The sequence below is a fragment of the Gekko japonicus genome, unplaced genomic scaffold (genome assembly GCF_001447785.1).
Source record: "Gekko japonicus isolate JY-2015 unplaced genomic scaffold, Gekko_japonicus_V1.1 scaffold743, whole genome shotgun sequence".
NCBI classification, from domain to species: Eukaryota; Metazoa; Chordata; class Lepidosauria; order Squamata; family Gekkonidae; genus Gekko; species Gekko japonicus.
The window spans coordinates 573,675-596,972 of NW_015167560.1; the positions used below are offsets into that span (position 1 = coordinate 573,675).

Below are 23,298 nucleotides of genomic sequence, written 5' to 3' on the forward strand. Positions count from 1 at the left end.
GTTGTAGACGTGGTCTCTATACCTCCCATAAGAAATAATGGTTCCATTATTTTCTGTGGGCGGTGGACCTAGCCTTAGAGGTCAGGTCTCCTGATCAGCTGATAGTTGTCATTCCCAGTCCCTTTACACTTTAAAGGGCCATTATTTTATACAGGGTAGGCCTGGCATCCAATTTCAGAGGCTAGGTCTTCCCATAGAAAATAATGGCTCTTTAAAACTTAAAAGGCAGGAGATGCTGCTAAACAGCTGCATGGTGAAGCAGCTTCCTCTATCTCCATTTTGGCTCTGGGAAATAAATTTTCATTACTCACAGAATTCTGGGCTTTTAGGGATCATTTTGGATATCCCTGAAACAGCTAATTTCCCATTTATTTTCATCTTGGGTATTACTTCAGCTCAAACTATTTGTACACATATAATTCTGTACACAACACACATCACTTGCACGTGATCAAAATATTCACAACAAATAAAAGTAAAAGTAATTGAACGCAAAAGAAAAATCTCTAACATGACAGCAAATAAAAAAGATCCCTTTGTTCCTCAATATACTGGAAAACTGAATTTTACCTTTAGCTGGGGGAGGTGGAGAAGGAACTTCTTCCTCTTCTTCATATGCAGGAATTTCTTCTTCTTTTTCATAGTGAATTACTTCTTCCTCATAGTGAGTGACTTCCTCCTCATAGCGGCTAATCTCCTTCTCATAGTGAGTGACTTCCTCCTCATAGTGAGTGACTTTCTCCTCTTCATATTGTATAGCTTCTTCCTCTTCATATTGGGGAGGCTCTTCCTCATATTGAGGAACTTCTTCCTCTTCTTCATATTGAGGAATTTCTTCTTCTTCCTCATATTGAGGAACCTCCTCCTCCTCCTCTTCAAATGCAGGAACTTCAACATGGACCACTTCTTTTCGAATAACAGTCTTACGAACTTCAGGGGCTTTAAAGATATGAATTGTTGTGAGTCTTAGCTACAATATTCATGCATACTAAGAACCAAATCCAATGCAATGTAAGAATTAACCAAAACAGAACACACAGAAATACTACAGAATAACGTACAGGATACATTTATAGCATACAAAGAGAACACACATCGGTACAATATCAAACATACTGTTACCTGGGGGTTTCTTCACTTTTGTGGTAATAGATATTGGTACCCTTTCTTCAGGGGTAATTTTCACAGGTGCTTCAGGCACTTTAAAGACATAGTATATTTATATTTAATAGGATTTCAAATGACTACATAGAAGCCCACAAAACACCAGCAAGAAGTTTGACAAAACACACAGTTCCACTTCCAGACCAAATAAAAAACAACTTTGACAAAAACAAAGCAAAACGAAATGAAATTTATGTGTAATTTTGAGTGTATTCTTTTTATGGTAATTTTTTTTCATTTGTGTGAGACACGAAACCTTGGAAATCTATTACATAGCCCAAAGGTACAAAAATTGTGCATTTCTTTTTATAATGTGCCACCATCATAAAATTCTCTAGATAGAAAGAGTCTATATGTTCATAAGATGAATGATATTTTCAACATAACCTTTAGTCCATTGGTCAGGTATTAGGGCTAGGATATGGTACTGATTTTTTTTAAAAGTTTCCCTCATTAAGCCTAACTGACTTATGGTACCCTGAACTGTTTTGCTATTTTAAGAGGACTGACACAGTCTTTTTTGTTCAGTTGCAACAAGATATTGCAACAAAAATACAGGGCAAATAGTGCTACTGCTGTCAAATTAGATCATTAATCAACTGTATTTGAGAAAATACCTGGAACCATCATGGAGTGACTATTAACTCTTTAGCCCCAACAGCTATAAATTTTCATTATATAACATTTCAGACTGAGTTGCAACCTACACTGCTAAACTTTTTAATGGTCTCTTTCCCCAGCCTCCCAACTTCATACCTGTATAAGAAATCTCCTTCTTTGTATGGAGAGAAACAGATACTTCCTCTGAATATCCCCACTGCTCTTCCACAGCTATTAAAGACAGAATTTAACTTTAGTATGTCTTATGGAGAAATACTACTTGAGGCAGACAATGAGAATGTTTATTGTTACAAAAATTATATAACATCAAGGGCTAGTCTTCTTCATTTAAATAAAATAATGAAGAGAGACATGTGCTGTTCCTTCACTTTCTGAATTCGGAGGGAAAAAGAATTTCCAAAGTAATATAGTGTTGGACAAGTGAACTAACAGGAAACCAGTTAGCAAATTATCTGCCTGTAGTTTGTTTTAGTCCAAATCTTGAGTACCTTTTTCTGGAGGAGCGACTTTTCTTTTGGGGACAGCAATGGATACTTTTTCTTCTGAGACAACTGTCTTTGGGACTTCCGGCACTTGAAAGATACCAATTTTAAGAAAACTACATTGTAAATGTGAACCTCTTTTTGTGCTGTATAATTGTTGGTAATATAAGATGACAAAAAAGTATAAACCAACACACATTTGATACACTGATAATTGAAAAAAAGGACCAACATATATAAGTGAACGTACATTTCACAGAGATTTAAAAATTACATAACTGGCTAACAAGCTTTTGCTTTCTGGAATTTATTCCGTTCCCAAGAACAGGAATAGCTATTTTGTTCTTAGTTTTCTTATTTAAATTAGGCACTTTTATATGAGACACACACACACACGCGCACACACACACACACATAAAATGTAGGTTTTGAAACATGGAAATGATAAAGCATATCCAAGAACAAATTGGGAGGAGGGGAAGTAAATTAGACTAGGTATGTCTAATGTCATTATCAGTAGTCAAATGTAACAATCACAAAACAATGGACATGTACAAGGAGATCCAAAGGACCTGCCCGAATCACAGACATAATAAACAACACCATAGTAGACATTGCATACTTCGGAATCCACTGAAGATCTGAACACAATCAGCAGCTGCATAACAGCAAAGGCTTGAGCTGTGCACCCAAAGTGACTATTCAAAATAATCCATGCCGTCAGCTGGATTTTAGTAGATCAATCACTAGTTTCTAACCAATTGATCAATTTCAACATGTAAATTTACATTCAACCAAACTCTCAATTTACATTCCATTTTAAGGGATTGAAGGAAAGGTAAAATCTTTTTTTAAAAAAAACTACGATGCATTTTAGAGAGAACAGCCTATAATTTTGTTACACAGCCATCGATTATTCTTTCTTTACCAATTACAATCACACAGTAATATCAAAATAGCTTCAAAATAAAGGAAGAGTACCCTTAGCTCCCAGAATCATCCAATGCAGTTTTGACTCCCGCTCCTTAAAATTGGCCCCTGTTCATTAACGTACTAAAAATTTAGTTGATTAATGTATTAAGTAAACAAGCTACTTAATCAACGATCAGTGCAATCTGAAGTATGTGTGCATTGGATGGTACCATAAGGTTTGCTGCTTGATAAAAGCTGGAAGTGTACAGAGCAAATTGCTACAAGATTTAAACTTCTTGTCCTAGGTATTAAATATTCTGCATTTGTTTAAAAGTAGAAGCAGAATAAATATTCTATGAATTTCTAGGAAAGTATAAAACAGCCTCTTTCAAAACCAGCTGCTTCACAACATCCTATGGTACACGTTCCTGATATGCAATTGCCTTCTGTGGTCTGAGAGAGGTGATGTACCTTTAGCTGGTGGAATCACTTTCTTCAGAACTGGAACAGGGGCTTTCTCTTCTGGCACAGCTTTCTTTGGCACAACTGGCACTTTAAAGACATTATGTGTTTTCAGGTGATTTGAATCACTCAAAGACAACAACTATACAATCAAGTACAATGACATACCAGATGTAAGTCAAAAGGGAAACGGACACTAACATACACTGATAAGGGTACAGACAGAGGCTGGGATCCTAAGAGCTACTTTAAGTGTGCCTATTGTTCTGGTCATGCCCACTGGGACTGTTTGCCACTGTTTTGGCTGAAAAATAGATCCCAATGCCATTGCACCAGCTGACTTTTAAAGTGCTCTCAGTTTCGAAGGTAATTTGCTATATAGCCTAGGGGACCAGTATTTGAGAACCAGAAATCTACAGCTCCTTGGACATATACAACTGGCTATATGGTTCTTAGATTACCAGACAATATTAAAAGACAGACATTTTCTGTAAAGTTTATAACTCAATGTACCTTTTTTGGGTGGAGCCTCCTTCTTTTCGGTAACAGATACTTTTTCTTCAGTGATTATTTTTTTCTTCTGTATTTCAGTCACTTTAAAAACAATAATTGTAGGGATATTGCCATGTGAAAATTTTTTAGCATGGGATTTTATCTCAAATAGCTAGAAATACATGGGTTTTTTTTAACCACATACATAACACACATATGAGACAGTTGCACTGACAACACTATTGGCAGAAGATTAAAAGAATGACCGAGATGTGGTGATAACCCCTCAAGATAGCATTGCTCTTTCAGTACAAATAGATCCCATGTGAAACTGACCAACAAAAAGATACAACATTATAGGGACAAAATACATTACTGAGAAGAGTTTTTCCTGTTTACCTTTGGTTGGTGGAGGTTCTTTTACTTTAGGAGTAACAGGTGGTGCCCGTTCTTCAGGAGGAACTTTCTTGACCACTTAAAAAATCACAGAATTTTATCATGTTGGAGTGATTTCAGTAACATGGGGGGGGGCGTGCACGGAAGGCTAGTAACACACATGTTTCACCTAGCAAACATACAACTAGATGGTTTAGACAGGTATCAGGAACAAGTAATTGTTACACAAAAGAGATTAATTTCAGCTCATATATTTTCCGCACAGAAGATTAGATAATAGAAAGCAGAAAAATCTGCTTTTCCTAACTGTTAGGAAGTAGGACCTCCTGTGGGCACCCAGTATTTCTGGCCACTGTGTGACACAGAGTGTTGGACTGGATGGGCCTTTGGCCTGATCCAACATTGGCGTCTCTTATGTTCTTATGTTAGTTTATGTATGTACCTTTGGCTGGGGGAGCTTCCACTTTTTTCAGAACAGGAACTTTCTTTTCTGGTTCAGGTCTTTTCCGTACCTCAGGCACTTCAGGAAGAACAGTAAAGAATATGTAATGTATTTTGTGTACTTTGTGTGGAATATTAGATATGTTCATTCAAACAGTAATGAAAATAAAGAGATGGTAATTTTTTTTACTTAACTCCAAACATGATGTATGTATATGCATCAATGCAATAAAACACAACAACTTGTACACAGTAGGATGGAACAATGTACGTACAACAACAACAACACAAATAATTATGGCTGGAGAAGTTGTTACATCTGACAGGGCTCAAACAGGTAAAACAAGACAGTGTGTCTTTTCAAAACTGAGAAAGGCACGTACATTTGCAAGCTGGTTGAAGTTTGCAGTCTCACATAAGAACATATGCAAATGCGAAAACTGAACTAGAAGAGAGACAGCTATCAAATGTTTATACTGAAGAGTTGATGATATACCTTTAGGGGGTGGCACTTCCTCAGGAATAGTAATGTGCACCGTCTCCTCAGCGTAGTAGGCCTCTTCTGTTAAAGATAGTGTTAAGTATGCACAATTGAAACAGTCGGCATAAGAATGTTGGTACTACCAGCAGAACAAGAAAACCAATATTTGTTAGAGACGCAGAGATGCTCACAAAAATGACATGACTTGCGGAGAAATTTTGGCTTAGGACCACTTCAGATGGTGACAAGCTCAGTAAATGCTTACGCAAGGTGTGACACTGTATGATCTTGGAAGCATAAGCATTCAAGTCAATAGGTTTAGACTGGAGTAACTCTGAATATAATTGTATCGTTAATACATCTATCTGTCTTTAAGAGGGACAGTTATTACCTCAGCAGCTTTAAGACATTCACAACATAGGGTGTGGGTTGGATTCAGTGATATTTGAATGGATATGCAAACCCACTTAGCACAAGATAGATGATGGGTAGCAATGTGAGTCTGTCTGTCGCAGCAGGAAAGAGTCCAGTAGCACCTTAAAGACCAGAAGTCATTTCGGGGGGGATCGCGGGGGATCGCAGTTCCCCGGGTGAGGTGCAGGGGGCGGGGCACACGACGAAGCCCCGCCCCTTCTTCCGGCCGCCCCTTTCTTCCAGCCTCATTCTGTTGCAGAAGGAGGAAGAAGCAGGAGGGTAAGTTGGCGTCCTCCCCCTCTGCCTGGCCGAGGCCACTCCACGTGGCCTCCGCAAGGACTCCCAGCCCCATCCAGGAGCTTCCCCGAGGTAGCTGTGTTAGTCTGTTGCTGCAAAATAGTCCAAGAGTTCAAATAGCACCTTTAAGACTAACAAATAGCACCTTTAAGACTAACCTTTAAGACTAAGACTGAGTGGTGGGTGTGGCCTTATGGCACACTTCTGGTGATGGCAGGGGGTGTGGCCTTATGACACACTTCCGGTGATGTCAGGGGGTGTGGCATATGCTAATTAGTTATGCTAATGAGTTCCCCTAGCTCTTTTTCTACGAAACGAACCCTGTTAAAGACTAACAAAATTTGTGGTAGGGTATGAGCTTTCATGAGTCACTGAAGGGAGCAGTGACTCATGAAAGCTCATACCGTAAAAACAAATGTTGTTAGTCTTTAAGGCACTACTGGACTCTTTTCTACCACTTAGCACAGCTCCACTTGCACAAGTAATAGTGCTAGACATGCTGAAATCCCTGCAATTACTTGCATAATGTCTTGTGCAAGTGGAGATGCAAACTGAAATACAATAGCTGCCAGTGCGGGCTTTTTAGTACATTTCTACTTGGCCAGGGACTCTCGTGCATGTGGAATTCTTGCACTTTATCCAACCCTGCGTTTTAGAAGGTCTTCAGGCTATCCCAGCTAAGCCAAACGAATAAGAAACAGAAACAAAGAAGGATACAGAGGCAAAGCAGCAAAATAAGAAAATTCTATAAAACTGACCAATTACTTAAATTGAGAAATGCTAGGAAGGAAGAGTTAAATATTCTCAGATCTAAATCCATGGAGATCAATGGGTTTAGAATGGAGTAACTCTGCATAGGACTGCACTGTTAATCTGCTGTTTAGATTAAGCTATGCAATTATTTATGATGTAAATCATACCACAAGTAGCAGATGATGCCTTCAGAAAGGCATGGAATTTATATGCAAGTCACCGAAATGAAGGAATTATGGGTATTGCGTTGTTTGTGTGTATGTGTGTAAATTGCCTCAGCAAGGGGCTTTCAAGGCGAGTGAGAAGCAGAGGTGGTTTACCATTTCCTTCCTCTGCAAAGTCTTCCTTGGAGGTCTCCCTTCCAAGTACCAACCCTCCTTAGCTTCCAAGATGTGATGAGATAGAGCTACATCATGTTGCCTTCCCTCTATGGGTATTCTTTATTACAACAACCCTATCTGAGTATGCTGTAGTAGCATACCTGAAATCTCTTCTTGTTCATAGGAAATCTCTTCTTGTTGTTCATAGGAAACGGAAACTTCTTCTTCCTCCTCCTCCTCTTCTTCTTCCACTTCTTCAGTCCATCTTTCCACTGTTGGTATTTCAAAGGTGGGTTTTTAAAAATCATTTATTTTTATTATTGCATTGAGATGTGGTTTTAGCTCTTATAGCCATTTTTATTAAGTCTTTATGGTTGCTACAGACATGCAGACATAGCACAGAGAACTGGATATCATACACTAAAGACATACACATATAAAATGCTTAGTAACTGCTGGAAATCTGGATGATGTAAGAACTTTTTCATTGCAGTTACCATATAAGAAGATCCTCCTGCAAAATGGCTAACAGTGTCATCTGAAGCAGAGTTACCCCTGTCTAATACCACTGAAGCCCAAGGGCTCGGAAGGATATAACTCTGTTTAGGATGGCACTCTTCATCTGGGCTAGGCATGGTAATGCTATCTGGCCTTTCCCCATGAACGATGTAATCCGACATCACCGCTATGTGATGACTTGAATATGGGCTAGTTGACCCTGGAGGTCCCTTCCAACTCTATGATTCTATGATTTTATGGTTTTCCCTCTAGAAAACAGGGGAAGGACATTCATTGGGGAAAAACAAGCTCTGGTGCACTGGATAGAACTCTTGCATTGCCTTCTCCTGGCTTAAATAATTTTGATTGCTTCATATAGATCACAGAAGGAGGAGCTCAGGAGGACCTTCGAGCAAATCCATATGGATTGGTCTCTTTTTAATGTTTTTTGGTATTTTGTGTGTGTGTGCATGTGCGCGCACCTGGAAGTCACATTGACCTCTGGTGACTGACCCCTACTGGGGGCCTGGAGGTTATTCAGAGAGCTGGCTGAATAAAACCTGCCTCTGTCCTCCCGACTGCTGGTATTCCAAGGCAGTCTCTCATCCAAGTACTAACCACAGTCAACCCCGCTTAGCTTCCGAGATCTGATGAGATTGGGCTTGCCTGGGCTATTCAGGTCAGGGCCATATGGACTGGTTTCTTTATTTCTATCCCTCTATCTATGACAAAATCTCGAAGAGGCTAAGAAAAGGGGGGGGGGAATACTGGTAAGCACAAGCCGGCAGATGGAAAGGGCTTTTGTTCCTGGCTGATATTTTGCAAAGTGGCTGGATCCTAATAGTGTTAAGACGGAAGCAGCAAGGTAGCAGTCGGAACAGGCAGGCCAATGGAAGGGGCCTCCATCTCTTTGGTTCTCCTGCTGAGCTGCTGAGTGGAATCAAATGTTTGCTGCTTCTGCAAAGCAGGGGTTGGTCTTGTGTTGAGAGAAGAAAAACGTGTATGTATTTATGGCACAGTATGTCTGTCGCACTGTGCATCTGGTTAGGTGTTGTTTTAATTTGTCGCTATTATCTCTTCTGCTGCACAGTACCATATATTACCTTGACCTACTCTAAGGTGCAACAGACACTGCTACTATGCCAACTGCTACCATTTTGATTCGCATGTTTTACTTTGTTAGCGGCCTTGGTGGCCCTATGAGGGCAGAAAGGCAGGGTAAAAAATCTTGCTCTTAAAAATAAATAAACTGACAGAAGCCGAGGAAGGCACCACAGCCTGCCTCTATTTCATCTGGCGGTTGCCTTTTAGAAGAGAAACTCCTGCCCCTACTCCCACTTGATTATAGCTAAAAGTCCAAGAAGTGATAACTCCCAATACTCAGCAGCTGGGACTATCAGAAATTGTAGCTTTTCAAATTGTAAAAATGATGGCTATAATCCTTGCATCTTGGCAACACTTCTTGGCTACACAGCCTAGTTCTGTAACATGCTCTGTAGCTTCAAATAAGAGCCAAACCAGACATTACATATTTAAAGAGTCAGGTCTTTGTTCCCAGGGCTGGATTCACTCTCTCCACACCTATAGAGCAGCTGCCGGGAATGTCTCTTTAAAAAGGAGGGACAGCCGGATTCACCTCAGAATTGTGGCATATGGGGAAGAGGGCCTTCTGCCTCACCATGCTGTTTTTGGTAGCCAAAATAATGCTTGGGGGGAGTTATTTCCCCCTTTCTGCAGCTGTACATGATTTACATCTTAAGTTTTGAATGGAGCTTGAGAAAAGACATTTTCTCTGAGGATCTTCCTTGCGTGTTAAATGTTTCAACATGTGAAGCCCTCTAATACACTCACAAACACACGTAAACATATCTGTCAATATTATTGTTAAGAGGAAGTAACGAAGACCAGAATATGTCAATATCCTTGTTAACAGGAAGTAGGGAAGACCAGTATAGGCAATTATTTTATGACAACTGAATGCTTCTAAATAGGGTTATGTTTCTCACAGTCGCAATCATTTGCAATATACCTTCAGGAGAAGGAGCTTCCACTCTTTTAGAAATGGCAATAGATACTTTTTCTTCAGAAACAAACATTTTCTCTTCTAAAACAGCTCTCTTAGACACCTCAGGCACTTTGAAAGACATTAAAGGCATTATGACTTAATCAGGATATGTGGAATCCTGGTGGCTAAAGATACTGTTGTAAAGATGATTATCTGACTTACGCAACTCAAAAGTGCAAAAGAGAAAAGTACACGACAGAAAGCTCTTTAATATGCAACACACAAAGCAGAGCTGATATAATTACTAAAAAACAAAACAAAGAACTCCAATCATTATGTGAATGTCTTGGACAGTCACTAGCAACATGACAGTAGAACAAAAAATGTAGCAGCTGATGGGCTAAAAGAGAAAGGCTCTTTAAGGCAAGACAAGACTTGCATACCTCTTGCTGGGGGAGGTGCCACTTTTTTTGGAACAGCAACAGGTAATTTTTCTTCAGGGACGGCTTTCTTCGGTACCTCAGGCACTTCAAAGAGATTGTTTAGTTTTAGAATTTCCAAAGTGACAAGAATAGAAACAAAAGTACGAACTCAAAATATTAAAGAAGATGTGATGACAACGTATGGAAGATGTATGGAATGTAACAAAAGCTCTATAGATGTAACACGTACATTTTGTTTTAAAAGAATAGGATACCTTTTGCTGGGGGAGCTTCTTCCCTTTCGCGTAGACGAGGTACTTTTTCTTCAGGAACAACTTTCTTAGGCGGCTCTGGCACTTAATAATTGCAAAAGAAGCACATCAAAGAATGTACACAGACTAAAAACATGATTATGTCTGATATAACCAACACTAATTAACAAACATATGTGCCACATAAGACTCAAATTAACTGTGGCTGGCTTGAACTGACACACATATAATGAAGAGGAAAATACACAGAGAGAAACAAAGAAAAGACTAAGAACGTTTTTAGAACTATCCAGATCTGAACTTTATACCTTTGGCTGGGGGAGGCTCTTTTTTCTTGGGGACAGCAACTGGGACTTTCTCTTCGGGAACTGCTTTCTTAGGGACTTCAGGCACTTTAAAAATATCAAATGTAAGAGTACTGAAATGTAGTAGCCATAACAAGATAACGAAGAATTCATTGACTTGAGACACCATTAAATTGCATCCCATACTTTGAACCAAAATCTAAATGAATACTTAGAAATAGCAGTGCAGTGATAGAACTATGATATTTTTAATGCATCTACTAGAATGTTCGGACTGCAGTGTAGAGAGGAATTGTTTACAAAGATGCTATTTAGCAATATGCACTCTTAAGGAAAACAACAGGAACACCACAAAAAACAACCACGATTGAAGACTCTCAGATCAGTTCACGTGCCATATAAATTACATTTTAACCAACAAGATTGTATAAAGGTTGCTGATTTGCTTCAATATCCTACCTTTGGCAGGTGGTTCCACTTTTTTAGGAACTGGAACAGGTACTTCTTCAGGGACTGGTTTTTTAGGTACTTCTGGCACTTTAAAGATATTAAAAGTGATTTTAAGTGACTTTTGCGAAAAAGATTCTGACAATTCAGTGGACAAACCAACAATCAATCAATGATTTCACATGCTTAATGTGGTCACACATAAACATGAACGATAAAGTGGGAGTCCCAGGAGCAATATTCCAACCCAGCTCACAAAAATGTGGGATTCTCTACAACCACTGGTCCTGATATGCATGTATATACATGTGAAAAGCAGTAATAGCTTCTGTATCTTTTTTGCAGCTGATTAAGTGCTACTGCCTCTTAAAGAAATAACCAAGTGGCACTCTGGGAAAAGGGAGGGAGAAAGGAGACTCTACTACTGAAGTGATTTTGTTCCTGAAGATATCATAGGTTGTGTTTGGTGTGTTTTCAAGCAATAAAAGTTGCCATTTCCACATTTCTTGACTTTCCCCCTGACTGGTGTGTTTCTCCTACACCAGGGCCAAGTAAGACAACTGCATACACCAGTTACAGAAATTCAGGTAAACATGACTACTTCTGGACATACAAAGACAGAACATAAGAAGAGCCTTGAAGGATCGATCCAAAGGTCAATCTGGTCCACCATCCTACGATCTCCCACTGCTACCCCACCAAAAGCTGGTTTTCACTGGCATGTATAAGTTCTATTATAGACCTCTCTATGAATTTATCTAATCCCCATTTAAGTTATATGTATGTATGTATGTATGTATGTATGTATGTATGTATGTATGTATGTATGTATACACAGACACACAGACACACACAGAGGGGTCATTTTGTAAAAAAAGAGGTGCAGGAGCTTATTTGCATAACTCATTTGCAAATTCCACACCTCCTTGCAAAGGGCAGGTATGCAAGGTTCCCTGGGTTCCCTGCCTGATCTTCTCCAGGTGTCCCGTGGCTGCCTAGAGAAGATTGGGCAGGGAACCCAGGCATGTTTAGATGGGGAAGGGAAAGAAAGGCATTTAAATCCCCCCAGGCAGCAGGAGGCTCTGCAGGCCTTCCCTGGCCTGTCTGCCTGTGCAGGCGGGCCAGGAATGGCGGCAGATGGGGGCCACCCCGGGCTCCTTACTGCCGGAGCGCTGCTTCGCTGTGCTCCAGCAGGAAATGACCCCTATATATAGATATATATATGGATGATTGAATTTTTTTTTGGTAGCTCTGATTTCAAATTATGTACCTTTAGCTGCTGGTGCCACTTCTTTCTTGGGAACAGCAACAGGCTTTCTTTCTTCAGGAGTTGGTTTCTTAGGTACTTCTGGCACTTTAGCATTGTTTTAAAAAAAGGATTTTTATTACTTTGTACTCTTATTCTGAATTGGATATTAAAAGATTCCATACAGTACAAAGAAGTAGAAAATGGGGTGGGAGGAAAGCATTATACTAAATTTTCAGCATTCATAGATGCAACACAGCAATTATGAACATAGTGGCATCATTCATACATTGATCTCACTGACCCCAATACATTATGTGTCAGTTAAAGCCTTGGTTGGTAAATGCTACACCTAGTATTTAGACATAATAACAATCACATCATGCACACAAATGACACTCTCTAGTGGTTTTATAAAGCAAAGCAGACAATTTTCTGCTTCATTGTGATACACACAAACATGTTAAAGACAACAAATCCACATTAAGTAGCACATCTATATGTGCTTAAAGAACGACAGAATTAAGATAAGCAAGATGAATGGATCTTGCTATTCTTCTGACAATTGATGTACCTTTAGCTGGTGGAGCCTCTACTTTGGCAGATGGAGCAGGTTTTTTCTCTTCGGGGACCCGTTTCTTCGGTACCTCCGGCACTTTAAAGGTACACAGGTAATGAAAGTTTAGAAAGGCACTAAGAGACCAAAGCCTTTACATGAAGACAATGTTCAATGTATCAACATGGATTTCAAAACATTCAGATATTTTATGTGTTGCATGGGTTTTATTAATGACCATTGCAGTTATCAAATGGTTAATCCAACATGGCATCAAATATATGATTAACATGGTGGTTGTTAGTGGTAAAGCCATGTTTCTGTTGCAGTAGCAGCCACATTTGGGGTGGTGGTGGTATTGTAGTGGTGGTACATAGAAGGTCTGGCAAAAGGTGTATTATTTTTTAGATATTCACCTTTAGTGGGTGGAGCCTCCACTTTTTTGGGAACAGCCACTGGAACTTTTTCTTCTACTCTTTTACGCACCTCAGGAACTTAAAAGATATTAACATGGGTTTGTCAATTAATTGTAGCAGAGTATGTTAACACCATCTTCATGCCATTTTAAACACAAGGACCTTGTGAAATTTCGAGAACATGCAAACACAGAGACATTTAGAAGCCTGACCAACAAGGAGATACATTAAGAACTGTACAAATCAAGCATTCCATGGCTAAGAGTTTAATCTTATATTACAGTAATTTGATATAAGTGTCTACCTTTAGCTGGTGGAACCTCAGGAATTTCAGCATAGACCCTTTCTTCTTCATATTCTTCTGGTTCTTTAAAGAAAATTGTAAGATTTATTTTTTAAAAAATTGTATTTATACCACATTCTAGATAATACTGAAATGGTGGATGTAAACACAAAGACAGTCATGTGAGAAACCAGGAGCAAACTCCACAAGGGAGTACAATAACAACAGAGACTGAACAGCTTTAGATGGAGTTACATATTACGGAAGAATAGTACAGTGGTTTGAAACATAAATTAATCTACCTTCAATCAATGGAGCTTCAGGGATTTCCTCATAGTATTGTTCTTCTTCATACTCTTCTGGTTCTTTAAACAGAATTGTAAGATTGAAAGGTTATATTTCCAGTATTGTAGACTAATACTGAAATTGTGCATAAATAACAACAAATAAATGCAACAGGAAACAGCTACATCCAGAGCTGAACATGTGCTCTGGTGTACTCATAAAGTTCTTGTGCCTGGATAATGATCCGTGCGTTTCAAAGGAACACTCACTTCTATTTTTCCCAGTAAAAAGAGTGTGTGGGAGGGAGTTCCATGTACCTAGTTAACTCCTACGCCCACAAGAAGTCAACAATCAGAGCAAAGGAAAGATTTGTCACACAAACCAAGAATACCAAGGAGTAAAAAGAAATGAAAGAAGTTTTTGGTAGGTACCTGTAACATATGAATACTCCTCTTCTCTGTGATAAGAAACAGAGACCTTTTCTTCTGAAATAGTCCATTTTTGTTCCGTTGGCACTTAAAAAGTAAGAGTTCACTTTAGTACTTTTGGATTTAAAAATCAGCAGACAACAAATTTATGTTCATGGAACAAATGTATGGAACCACCTAGTGCAACGTATACTGTATGAAGCACAAGGACTTGGGCAGATACACCATGGTGATACATTGAAATAAAATCGTCATAGATAGAGAAGGAATACAGTTTCTTCATACACCTTAAGTTATTGCATTTCTCTGTGGAAAGCTTACAGGGAGAACACACAAAATCCCTGTTTCTAAAGAACTGCAGAGATAATAAGACCACTGGAATACATACATATCCTTGTGAAAAGAAGAAGAGTTGGATTTACACCCTGCCCTTCACTCAGAGTCTCAGAGTGGTTTACAATAACCTTCCCTTCCTCTCCCCATAATAGACACCCTGTGCTGAGAGAGCTCTGAAAGAACTGCTCTTGAGAGAACTCTGACAGAATTATGGCTTGTCCCAGGTTATCCAGCAGCTGCGAGTGGAGGAGTGGGGAATCAAACCCGGTTCTCCAGATTAGAGTTTGCTGTTCTTAACGACTACATCAAACTGGCTCTTGGTTTATCAGTTGTACAATTATTTGTAATATGTGTGTGTGCATATATGTGTGTGTGTGTACTGCAGACCAATCTAAAAAATGTAAAACATGGAGAAGACTAATAAACTCAATATAGAGAATTCACAGAATCCAAGATTATTTCTTTACATATTAGTCTTCCCTGTACAAGTGCAGCACCTACTCAGGGAGAGATCTCCTTAGGGCTTAACAGAACACTGTCTTTTATCTTCTCTGTTGTGGGCACAGTCACACTACAAGGAATGTGACCTATTCTCCACAATGGCCTGTAGAACTGCATACCCACATGCCTATGTTTGTCTGCACATAAAAAAGAGGGGAAACAGGGCTTTGTTAAGCTCTGGGGAATGCTTCCATTAACGGGTGCTATGCCTGGATGCAGAATGATCATATTGTTCAGTATTTTATAATGGGAATGACACAGGTCTAAGAAATCACTCTAATGGGTAGAAGAGAAGTGTAACCAAGAGGGGCAACACAGAATAAACTTGAATATCACATGTGCTCACACACAAACACACACACTTACACAGTTTGGTACACATAAAGGGTGAAAAAGTACGTTTCGTACCTCTCCTTTCTAAAATTTCCTCCTGGACCATTTTCCGTGTGGGTTTTTGTGGTGGAGTTTCTGGTACTTAAAAAAATATAAATAGTTAGTTCCAAACAGAAGAAAGACACCAACATGAGAATGAATAATAATGACATTTAGAAAGACAGAAAGACCCAGCGTGACACATTTTTTACTTCACACATTTGGAAACGTGACAAGGGACATAAAAACAACTACTTAGGGGCTTCCAAAAAGGAAAAGAATTTAAGCATCATGCAAGAAAAGAAAGACTAGATAATTAAACAGATTATATAAAAGTTGACATCTGTCTTGGTATGTCTTTTGAAGGGAGTGCAGTGGACTTTGTTCTAGCATTGCGTGAAATTCTCAGCCTCCTAAGTATTCTTACAAAAGCTCTGAAGCATGGTGAATGAGAGTTTAGTATGGGCAGACTATCAGGATATCCCTGCTGATGACGAAAATTTCCATTTAATAATACAGTTCATAAGAAATGCTTTCACCAATCCACTAGCTGTCAGTTATCATCCTTTTTACGCTTAGACTAAGACTTTTTTAGTGTCTTGGACTAATCCCTCAATGCGTTTAACGTTTAACTGTATAACTTTATGTTCCCCACTGTGAGCTCTTTATTTATATTTAAACAAATATATATTTATATATATTTAGGCTATATATTTAAATAAATACATAAATGAAACATGCAATCCTGTGTATTACTTTCCCCATAAAATATCAAATAAATTGTTCTTTCATTGTGATTACAAGGAGGGCATTTAGAATTATGGGCATTAATTTCCTCCGGCTTGATGGCTTCTTTGATTTTAAATGAAAGCAAGTGTATTGCTAATGTCGTTCACTGTTAAGCCCATGGAATTTTTATCAGGTTTAATCAAAGATGTCCTCCTGCTTACAGAAGAGCATCTTGGGAACCAGCCCTATGGTTTTGAGCTACCCAGTTATCTTTGGTAATACCTCTAGTGGTCCGTTTGAGCTTTTCTTCTTCCAGTCCCTTAGCCGTTCTTTCAACTTCTTCAGTTATAGGTTTTCGAGTGACTGCATGGGATTTAAGATATTTCACATTACTGTGGAATGGTTAATCTAAATACAAGTTACATACTTTGTCAGGCTGTTTACCATATAATGGCCCTGTTCACACGGAGGATTTGCCGCAGGAGAGTGACGATTGCATGGTGGATTATCTGGGCGTGATCACACCATAACATCTGGGAAGTGGATCGCACCCGTGGAAAACCCGTGGTGTACCACCCAAAATGGGTGATTAAAAACTCCCTGCTCGAAGGTACTAGCAACCGGTTTGCCACGGGCTGCCTCCAGAGTCCCTTGGTGTGATCGTGCCAGCCGCGGCTTTTCCCTCCGGCCCCTCATTGATGCGCAGGCACGGAGGGAAGGAACCGTGGCGTGCCACCAACGCATGGGATCACATTATGGTGGATCTAATTACGATGGTGCAAAAAGCCCAGCCTCCTCCCCGTGTTATCCAGCCTGTGTGACCGGGGCCAATGAAATTTTGACTTTTTAAAAACCATGTTGGATGTCCCTCTTAACAGTAAATTTTCTGTCCCTGGAATTTCTATGATCTATCCCCTTAAGCAGCTCGTGCTGCATTCCTTTGAATCCCTTTGCAGAAGGGGACCAGGAAGAGATGGTGTTAAAGCACAGACTTTTGAGTTCCTCCGTGCAAGGGCAGGAAGATTTAGGGTAAAGTTCTGAGCACACTAAAATGAATAGCAAACCTTTTAATGACTGAAACGAAGCATAGTTTGATTTCAGGTGTTAAAGTTACCATTCAGATTAAGTCAAGTGAAGGAAGGCACTTTATTATATGACTTCATATCAGCTATTGGAAGCATACGGCAATAGGAAACCTTTGATACCAAAATTCTAAAAGTCTACCTTTTTTCTCCACAATAACTTCTTTCTTTTCTTCCTTTTTAGCTGCAATTGCTGGTGGTTTACGTTCTGGTACTGGCTTTCTTGGCACCTGAACCACTGTAATAAATACAATATTGATATTAGGGGGTATGCAGAGGTATGCCTTTACTGCAGTGCACACCAAATCAAGCTAGTCCAATGTTTGGTGATATAGGTGATATCCCAGCTAGAATTTCCTCAGGCATGGGGGGGGGTGATGTTTGCTGCCAAATGCCCCTCTCACAGCAGCCCCAAATGCCCTCTGAAATGCTCCTGGGAAATGGAGACTCACCTCCACAGCTATAGCTTTGGGAGGAATCAGAAGTCTCTAATGGCAGTTGGCAACTGGCAAAAATCATCCCTCCTTGCAACTGTGGAAATTCTAGGTGGGATCTAAGGAATCATCTCTTTATTTGCATTTGTTGTTTCTCAAGGTATTTTAGAACAAAGCAAGATATTGAAAATAGTGGTCTACATTCTACTTTTGTATCCTTTCCAATGTTGCCTCTCATTCCCCCCCCTACTGAGCAGAGCAGTTCACATATGACCTGAGCAGAATATAACTGCCATAATCTTAAAATGGGCAATGGGTAGTGCAAGACCCTGCATGGCTCCAGATTGCTGCTCAGCGGGGCTTCCTGTGTTAATGAGCAGTCTCTCAGGCACACAGCTTAGAGGGAACACTGACCCTTTCTACTTTTGTAAGTGGCCATGTGCATGTGGAAGTGCATTTTCAGACTGTTGAAGGAGACTCGAGCTAAGGGGTTAGATCCCATGGTCCATGGGTACAAGGAACGTTTGGTTGGATACCGATTTGGAATGTTTGGTTGGATACCGATCAGTATGCATGGGTACAGAATTCTTCATATCCAAACAAGGAACACAGAACTGTACCATCAGAACAGTGTAGGGTTTGGCACAGAGGACCTTTGCAAGAAGGGGGAAATCAGTCAAAACTGCTCCCACCCGGTATGCACAGAAGTGCCTAATATGCATAGCATAATCCATACTGAAAACAAATTTAGGCAGTATGTAGGTGGAGTTTTAGAATATGTTGAATCATGGCAGAGTTATGTATGAGACTGGATGAACATGTATAATAAGGATTTTCTGTCCATTGAGTGCTTCAAAAAATTAAATTTGGTAGAAAAAAGAATAGTAGATTTTCAAAAACAGTAGAGCTTTTTCCACCAGAAAGATCACTAAAACAAGAGATCAGAAAAATTACCTACAAGAAAAAGGAACAAACAAAAAAGAAAAGAAAAAGGAGAGATAGAAACAAAACTCATATGGAAACTTTAAGAAGAAAAGAAAAATACCTTCTTCCCGATAAGTCTTTTCTTCGTAAGTTACTTGTCTTTCCCCATAAGTTTCATCCCATTCCTCTTCCCCTTCATCATAACCTTCTTCTCTTTCATAATATTCATGTTCTTCTCCATAATCCTCTTCCCATTCTTCAAAAGCTTCTCTTTGAACCTCATGGATCTCTTCTTTCTTCTCGTAAACTGCTTCCTTCTTTTTAGTTACAGCAGTTATTTTGACCTCTTGAGGTTTCTTGGCAGGAACTTTTGATGAAAAATAACATTGCATGAATATTTGAAATCTGCAGAACATTCACTGACTACATGCATGAACAAATACCTCAGCTTTGAAGGAGCCCAGCAGAGTAGTTTTTGCTCTGGAGCTTTCAGTATTATTTAAACGATGGCAACATGGTTGGTACAAGCAGAAATAGTATTTACACCTTGCTAACAGATAGAAAAACTGTTGAAAGTTATCTGACCTATGGAAACATACACAGTCCTTTGTGTTTTAGTATGACTTTTTAATAAACTAATAATTTTAGTGGATAATTTGTTCAAAGGGAAATCATGGTGCTGGCTCACCAGCAATTATCTCAGGAAGTACATGTTGGAAGAAAAGAGAGTTCAAATTAGTATTATCAGGATAGGCCAGTAAAGAGACTGAAATAAATGATAGGATGAGTAATGAAGTTAGGATGATTGAAGGGGGAAAATGAAGAATTACACCCACAGAATGGTAACAGAAAAGGTGTTAAAAAGCTAAATTTTCTCACAACAGATTATTTTCTTAGGATGCTTATGTAGCTTGTTACCTCTTGTTGGAATAATTTCCTGTACTTTTGGGACTGGGATGGGGGCAGGAGGTGGGGGTTCTGGTTTTGTTACCACTTCTGAAACATTTAGAAACATGTCCGATGAACAGCCTGATCTACCACTGTGCTAGTCTGTAGTGCTTGAACTTCAGTCCATTTAAGTCTCCATTAACATCAGTGGGATGAAATTAGATTTACTTGTTCATAGAAAAGATTGCCCTGGCCTGGATGGCCCAAGCCATCCTGATCTCATCAGATCTTGGAAGCTAAGCAGGGTTGGACCTTGTTAGTATTTGGATGGGACACCATCCAAGGAAAACTAGGGTCACTATGCTGAGGCAGGCAATGGCAAACCACCTCTGAATGTCTCTTGCTTGGAAAACCCTACAGGGTCGCCATAAGTCAGCTGTGACTCGACAACACTTTCCACCACCAGAAAAGGTTATTTGCATTCTGCCTCTGTATCAAGGGCACATGCTATTCTTTTCAACTTTTAAAGAAAAATATGGGAGACACAAAAATGATGAGCACATCCTGCTAAATATTGGTTGGATCCAGTAACTTTTCTGCTTGTGAAAGAGGAAAAAGGGGTCCCTCTGGGGATCATGGAACCTGCACAGACAAAAGCCAGGTGGGATGGTAGTTGTAGCAAGAAGAAGAACTGGATGAGACTGAGTGGAAAAGGTGACTGGATCCAGCTGGCAGATGTTTGGAGTTGCTTCCCCTCAAAGAATTGTTACTGGTTGCCCATTTGTAGGAATTATATACCTTGATTATGGGAAATTTTTGTTGAGATGCTCATACCTCAGATCCTCATGGAAATTATGCTTATGAAAAACATGTTATTACTGAAGAAGATAATAAAAACAAATTTATTAATATCTGGAACCTTCGTTACCTTTATGACTTGTATGAAACTTATTGCATCATAGAAATAAATGAACAAATTACATTGGAACCTTTTAAATATTGTATGTACTTTATTGAATGATATTGTATATGTGTTATTTTTGTACTTATTGTTCTCTTAATATATATTAGCTTTTGTGCAGTTCAGCATCCTTCCTTACACAGCCTTTGTTCTGGGTGTTGTACGTTGTTGTGTGATCTTCTATTGTACATTGGTCTTAAAGATGCCATCGGACTCAAACTTTGTTCTGTTGCTTCAGAGAAACAGGGATACCCACCTGAATCTAGGATCCTATTATGTAATTTATGTACCGCTTAATATGTCATATTGACACTTATGCCATGTTCCTGTACTTTCTGGTGGTTTGCAGTCTTTTAATATCCTAATGCATTAGTTATTGAATATACTGTCTTGTTGATCGTACCGACTCACTATGTGTGATCAGCCTTGAGACCATGTGAGAAAGGTGGACTATAAATAACATAAATATCTCTCTAGAGCTTATTTTTTGATTAGTTACAATAAATTACTTTGCTTAAATTGCAAACTTGTACAATATTGTATGGTTTTTTCTTTTCCTGTTGCACACGACACTGTTTTGGTTTATTGTAATCATCAGCTGATATATTTAATGAAACTGCATTGCCTTTCAGTTTGTGCAGTCTAAGGATGTTGACTTAGAAGTCTGAGACCTAACACATGTTTGTATGACCCCTGCCCCTCCTAGCTGCTTAAATCTGCTGGGGGGGGGGAGTCCAGGAGGCAGTAAATGCCCCTGAGTGATGGGGTGGTTGCTGCTGCCTTGACACAGGCAGTGGTGCTTTCACTTCTAAAAAAGCCTACTCTGGACTCAAGAGAGCTGAATAACTACTGTCCATTCTCAAATGTACTATTCTCAAGCAAGGTGGAGCAAGTTGGTGGCTGGACAACTTCAGAGATTCATGAAGGAAGCAAATTGTTTAGATCCATTCCTTGTTATGGGACTGAAACAGCATTGGTTGCCCTGGCGGATGACATGTGCTGGGAGATGGACAGGGGGAGTGCAACCATGTTAATTCTCCTGGTCCTCTTGGTGGTTTTTGATGTCATAGATCAAGGTATCATTCTAGATCACCTTTTGGGACTGGGAGGCACTGGTGGTTCCGGTCTTACCTCGAGGGTAGGTTTCAGAGTGTGGTGCTGGGTACTGCTGCTCTGCCCCTTGGCCTTTGGCCTACAAGGTTCCCCAAGGTTCCATCTTGTACCCCATGCTTTTCAACATTTATGAAAATCTACTGGGAGAGGTCATCCAAAGACAAGGGCTGAGCTGCCACCAATATGCAGATGACAGCTCTATCTCATGCTACCAGCAGATCCGAGGGAGGCTGTGGAAACCATGAACAGGTGCCTGGAGGTAGTTTGGGAATGGATGAGGGCTAACAAGATGAAACTTAACCCCAACAAAACAAAGGTGCTACTGGTGGGGGGAAGCTCTGACCAGGAAAACAGGTTATCCCCTGTTCTGGATGGGGTTGCACTCCCAGTAAAGGAGTAGATTCATAGCTTGGAGGTGCTCCTGGACCCAGACCTCTTGAAGGGTAAAGAGGTGGCAGTGGTGGCCAGGGGTGCCTTTCAGCAGCTTCAGCTGGTGAGCCAGCTGCGACCCCTCCTGGGCAGAAAAGATCTTGCCACTGTGGTGCATGCCCTGGTATCATAGAGCATTGCACTCTATGTGGGGATACCCTTGCAGCTACAATTGATACAGAATCCTGTGGCCAAAGTGTTGACTGGAGTGGATCATAGGAACCCTATCATTCCAGTCTTGTTCCACCTACACTGGCTTCCATTTTGCTCCTGGGCTCAATTCAAGGTGCTGGTATTGACCTTTAAATACCTTAAGCCTGGGACCAAAATAGCTTAAGGACTGCCTTCTCCCATATGAACCTAACCACTCTCTCCAGTCACCCTCGGAGGCCCTGCTTTTGTTGTCCCCACCATTTGAGACTTGACCAGTGGGAAACCAAGAAAGGGACTTCTCTGTCGTAGCAACAAAAGTTTGGAGCTGCCTCCCGGGGGAGATTTGTCTGTCTTGTTCTATAGGTATCTTTTACCTGGCACACCCCACAATAATGGTATCGCCCCTCCTTCTAGAGCTCTGAGTTTGTGTTTTTAATTGAATTTTATAATTTTAACTGTATTTTAAATTGTTTACATGTTTTAATGTTTTCATGTTTGCCGCCTTGTGGACCCTGATTGAGAGGAAAAGTGGAAATAAATATTGGAATGCTGGAAATAAATAAATAGCTTGTGGTTTACTGTTTTATTTCTGAGCAAGACAGTCAGGCCTTTGGAGACAGGGAAGCATGTTTCAAGGATAGATATCAACATCATTGCTGTTGCCATTTTGAATTAATTGGATCACACTGGACCAGTATTTGTTCTAAAACTTAGCCTTATAATGACAGAACCCTACCTTTAGGGGGCACAGCTTCCTCTTCAGCTTTTGGGACCACTTTTTTGGAGACCTTTGGCACAACCGGCTTTTTAGCTACTTTTAAAAAGAAATAAGCAAACAAATGAATGAATGCATTAAGCGCACCAAGAAACCCAGAAAGAAAAAGCATACACAGAATCCATTTCATAGGCGTTCAGAATGGCAACAGACCTTTTTCTTTCTTCTTCTCTTCCGGCATCGGAATGAAGATAGGAAGAGCG

At 39.9% G+C, this 23,298-nt stretch overlaps 1 protein-coding gene across 1 annotated transcript in view; it reads right to left on the bottom strand.

Annotated features, from left to right (window-relative positions):
- The window catches only part of TTN (titin), a 343,112-nt gene that overhangs the window by 175,296 nt on the left and 144,518 nt on the right, over window positions 1-23,298 (bottom strand). Inside the window, 27 exon segments of the mRNA XM_015413748.1 lie at window positions 571-939; window positions 1,123-1,200; window positions 1,921-1,995; window positions 2,274-2,357; window positions 3,651-3,731; window positions 4,155-4,235; window positions 4,533-4,607; window positions 4,972-5,049; window positions 5,467-5,532; window positions 7,397-7,507; window positions 9,763-9,867; window positions 10,182-10,265; window positions 10,436-10,516; window positions 10,741-10,824; window positions 11,197-11,274; window positions 12,455-12,538; window positions 13,005-13,085; window positions 13,403-13,480; window positions 13,707-13,769; window positions 13,988-14,050; window positions 14,402-14,485; window positions 15,644-15,709; window positions 16,619-16,699; window positions 17,561-17,656; window positions 18,898-19,143; window positions 23,057-23,134; window positions 23,249-23,298. The exon segment at window positions 23,249-23,298 is cut by the window's right edge and continues 1 nt beyond it. Coding sequence (XP_015269234.1) covers window positions 571-939; window positions 1,123-1,200; window positions 1,921-1,995; window positions 2,274-2,357; window positions 3,651-3,731; window positions 4,155-4,235; window positions 4,533-4,607; window positions 4,972-5,049; window positions 5,467-5,532; window positions 7,397-7,507; window positions 9,763-9,867; window positions 10,182-10,265; window positions 10,436-10,516; window positions 10,741-10,824; window positions 11,197-11,274; window positions 12,455-12,538; window positions 13,005-13,085; window positions 13,403-13,480; window positions 13,707-13,769; window positions 13,988-14,050; window positions 14,402-14,485; window positions 15,644-15,709; window positions 16,619-16,699; window positions 17,561-17,656; window positions 18,898-19,143; window positions 23,057-23,134; window positions 23,249-23,298 — 2,600 coding nt within the window.